The 3966-nt window shown below is 36.2% G+C and overlaps 1 protein-coding gene across 1 annotated transcript; it reads left to right on the forward strand.

Moving 5' to 3' along the window:
• Nucleotides 1-1300: 1300 nt before the first annotated feature.
• PCYB_125970 (hypothetical protein) lies at nt 1301-2936 on the forward strand (the record flags this gene model as incomplete). The annotated part of the gene is made up of 2 exons (XM_004223930.1): nt 1301-1770; nt 1835-2936. The coding sequence occupies 2 exons, from the start codon at nt 1301-1303 to the stop codon at nt 2934-2936; spliced, it is 1572 nt and encodes a 523-aa protein (XP_004223978.1).
• Nucleotides 2937-3966: the final 1030 nt, after the last annotated feature.

The following is a 3966-nucleotide window of genomic DNA, read 5'->3' on the forward strand; positions in this document are numbered from 1 at the left end:
AGGATATATAATACATGGTACATATATGCTCAAATGCAATAGCATGAAGTTTTAGTTGTCAATTTTTTTGTATCAATTTTGTAGGACAAATTATTTTTACAAATTTACTGTGGCAATTTATTTTTAGGAATTTTAAGGAGGATGAAAATTTTGGGTAGTTATTTTTGAAATTCTTTTGGAGCGAATTTTTGGGAAGACCAAATTTTAACAATTTTTTGTTGGAAGCCTCTCTTGTGTGTAAACAAGAGTGAACGTAAGAATGTGAGTGAGAAGGAGTAATATTCACGGTCTTCCCTGTACTATATGACAGACATAATGAATGTATGCATCCATATTGGAAAATATTAGCATGCAATTTTTTTGGCAACTTTTTTGTTAGGAAATATATTTCGATATTTTTTGTTTGCATTTTGTATATAGATTTTTGTAAGAAATAATTTTTTATCTCACGTGAAGGAGCAATAAATTAGAATTGTAGAGGAGAATAATATATAAATTATTATACTGCACAAACTGCCTATTGAGTATATAAATTTCAACTAGAAGGATAGTAGCATCTATTTTCATGGTTTTTATGAAATATATGAAATATACATGAGGGAATTATAATGAATGAAATTTTTTTATAAGAAAAACGTTTTATAGAATGATAAAGATTATGTGATATATATAGAATAAGAAAGTGTAAATTAGGGATGACATATTAGTGTTGATTTGTTTTGTATATATTGTATGATGTGCATAAATTGATGGAGAAGAAGAGGGAAAGGAAGATTTGTATTCTTTTGAACAACAAGTGAAAATACGTGAAGTGAGGGGGAAGTGTATGTACCATATAATTTCAGTTTATATGTGAGAGGGCATATACATATAAGAAGGTTATATACTATTATTTATCAATATAGAGGGTGGAATATTTTATATTGATGAAGTTATCATGAGTGATTTTGCTTTAAATCTATTAATAACAAGTTTTAAAGAAAGGGTATAATATAATTTAAAGTTTTTTATAAAATATATACAATAGTTAAGAATGTCATATTGTTTTCAAAAAATCAGAAGTAAATAAGTTGAATGAATGGAATAATTATATATACATTTTTTTTATATACAAGGTGAACTTAGGAGACAAATAGCAGGAAGGTTTGACGAATTTTCAAATTATAAGAATAACAAAAATGATGATGTTTAGGTTACGAAGTTTTATTCTTTATGCAAGGACACTGTGGAAGGACACGGAGTTAATGATATAAAGGATTACGAGGCTTTATGCAAATTCCTAATGAAAGCTTGAGGGATAATGTACAGATCGGACATTAAGAATCAATTCAATGAAGGAAGGAGAAATTTGGATTCTTATATATATTGTAAAATTTGGATGATATTTATAATGTATTTCAAGAATTCACATTGTATACCGAAGGATGTTATTGAATACGTTTATGAAGCAGTGAATGCTGTACACTCAAGTTTTCATGGAAGTAATAATATAATTAAATGCATTTACAAAAAAAAGGATAGTGCGGATGAAGACAGAGCCTCTGTTATAGGTATAATTATAGATTTAATCAAGTCAAAGTTGAAGGATATAATTGCATCATTTGATAATTTTCCAAGTGAAAAAGAAGAGTATGATAAGCGGAAAGAGGAATATAGGCAAATATATAAAAATTTAATCACAAAGCATTATAGTAATAATAATCATGCAAGGAATAAGGAGGAAATGAAATTTTTGGATGATGTGGAGAATTTAGAAAAACATAATCGATCGTTAGAGAATATAGTAAAGGAAACACGAAAATCCATTCTCGCGCGCCCAGCGCCTCCACCGAAGGAAGGATCTAAAGTGCAGGATACTCAAGACTCCGTTGGAAGTAAGGAGGAGAAACCTGGGGAAAAGAAAACTGAACAACGAACTCTATCGTCTTCCATTTCCTCGTCGCCCACGACTACAACTAAACCTGAGGCTCCGAGACCACAAGCCGCCAAAACCGCCGCTACGAAGCCCGCTACTACAAAACCTGTTGTTAAAACTGACAATCCGGACACTACTGATAATGGAGGAACCAAAGTTCAGAAGACATCCAAGGATGTATCAGGATCACAAGCGCCATTCATCAACAGTGGTCCCCCTGGTTCTCCTGGAAAAGATGGTTCAAGTGATACTGTTCCCGGTAAAGGAGAAGATCCTAAGGGACAAGACCGTGGTGGCGACTTTTGTCCTGGACAATAACCCTCTAATGCTACTTCTGGTCTTACTGCTGGTCCTACTGCTGATACTGGTAAAAGTACAACTGTCGATAGTACCAAACCTGCTTCCACTTCCGATGGTGTCGATGCTACCGACAAAAGCGGGAAAGGCGTGGATGTTGCTCCAGGTGTGGATATCCCTCCAAATGTTGGTGGTGCCTCTGGTTTCCGTAATACAAAAGATGGTCCCAAAGGTCCCAGTCTTCCTGCTCCTGCTGATGATTCCAAGGGTGAGGCTGGTTCCCAAGTTCCGGGTGCTGGTGTTGGTGGTGGGAAATGAGTTAAAGGTGTTGTTAAGGAACCTCACAGTGCAGGCCATGGACAACCTGACACTTTTGGTAAAAGCGGACAAGGTGGACAACATGCTACTGGAGAAGGTGCTGGTGCCGGTGATCAGAGTATGGCTGTTGGGGTCCCTGGTGATAGTGGTCCCGGCGCTGTTCCCGGTGGACAACCTACTCAGGCTGAGGCAGATGGTGGAGTTTGTGGCGCTGGTAAAGGTGGTTCTGATGGTGGTAAGGCCGTCAACGCTGGTCCCAAGGTTTCTGCTGAAGGTAATGCCCGAGGTAATACTGTTGAACAGAAACCAGAGGAAAATGGGAAAGTGCAGTCCAATAATCAAAGTGTTATTGTGCAACCTGATCCCCCTGCTGCTAAGAGTCAACCGAATGGTGATGGTCAGGTAACATCTGGTTCAACAACAACAACAACAGGTAAAGGTACACAAGGGAATGCTGTTACTTCCACAACTTCGACCCCAGAAATAAATAAATCGAATGATTCAGAATTACCAAGTACACCATCAGGTGGAATTACACCTAAAGAAGGTGGTGATGGAGTTCATCCTATCATCCCGGTTCATCCCCACGATCCTATTATCCCATATATTCCATTAATCCCTATCTTAATCGGCATCTTCCTCATCCTCTTCTTCCTTTGGAAGGTAATTACAGCATAACACTGCCTATGCATGACTGTTGTCATTATTCCCACAAAGGAATCATCATTGTTACAACATTATTCATCAATGTTCTTTCCCCTATTTTTTTCTTGCTTTAGTGATTCGGACTCCTTGGTAGCAGGAGAAGATATGGAAAAATACAACAAATCACCTCCATTCCCCCTTCGGAAGAACAAATTACCTCCACTCCCCTTTCGGAAGAACAAATCATAGACCACATTCAATAACCAGAACATAGCACATCACGCACTTCCTATAGATACAGCATGATGAAGAAACGACAACCTAGATCTACGCCAAAGAAAAGAGCTGCCCCAAAACACGTCCATCGATGCACCATTATTGATATCCAATTAGAAGTCCTAGACGAATGCAAGAAAGCAGACTGGGAACAGTCCAAAGAAGATTTTCTTGCAATCCTCGTACAAGAGTTCATTAATGAGGAAAGCATGGGTAGTAATGCAATAGATGATCATTCAGCAAACCAGGCAAACCGCGACCATGGAAAAAAGTAATTGCAAATGTACAGTTTGCAAGTTTCCTTTACACATCATATTTTATTATCCTTTCAATTTAATTTGCTAATTACATTTTGATAATGATTAATATGCAAAATATTTGGTATTACTGTCTTTTAAAATACTTAATTTTCGCTTAATCAACAAATTTTGTAAAATAGAGAACATCTAACCTTTTTTGGCACTTATTATGTGTAATATTTGTCTAAAATATTAATGTACAAAAAAAAAAAAAAA

The sequence above is a fragment of the Plasmodium cynomolgi genome, chromosome 12 (genome assembly GCF_000321355.1).
Source record: "Plasmodium cynomolgi strain B DNA, chromosome 12, whole genome shotgun sequence".
Taxonomy (NCBI): Eukaryota; Apicomplexa; class Aconoidasida; order Haemosporida; family Plasmodiidae; genus Plasmodium; species Plasmodium cynomolgi.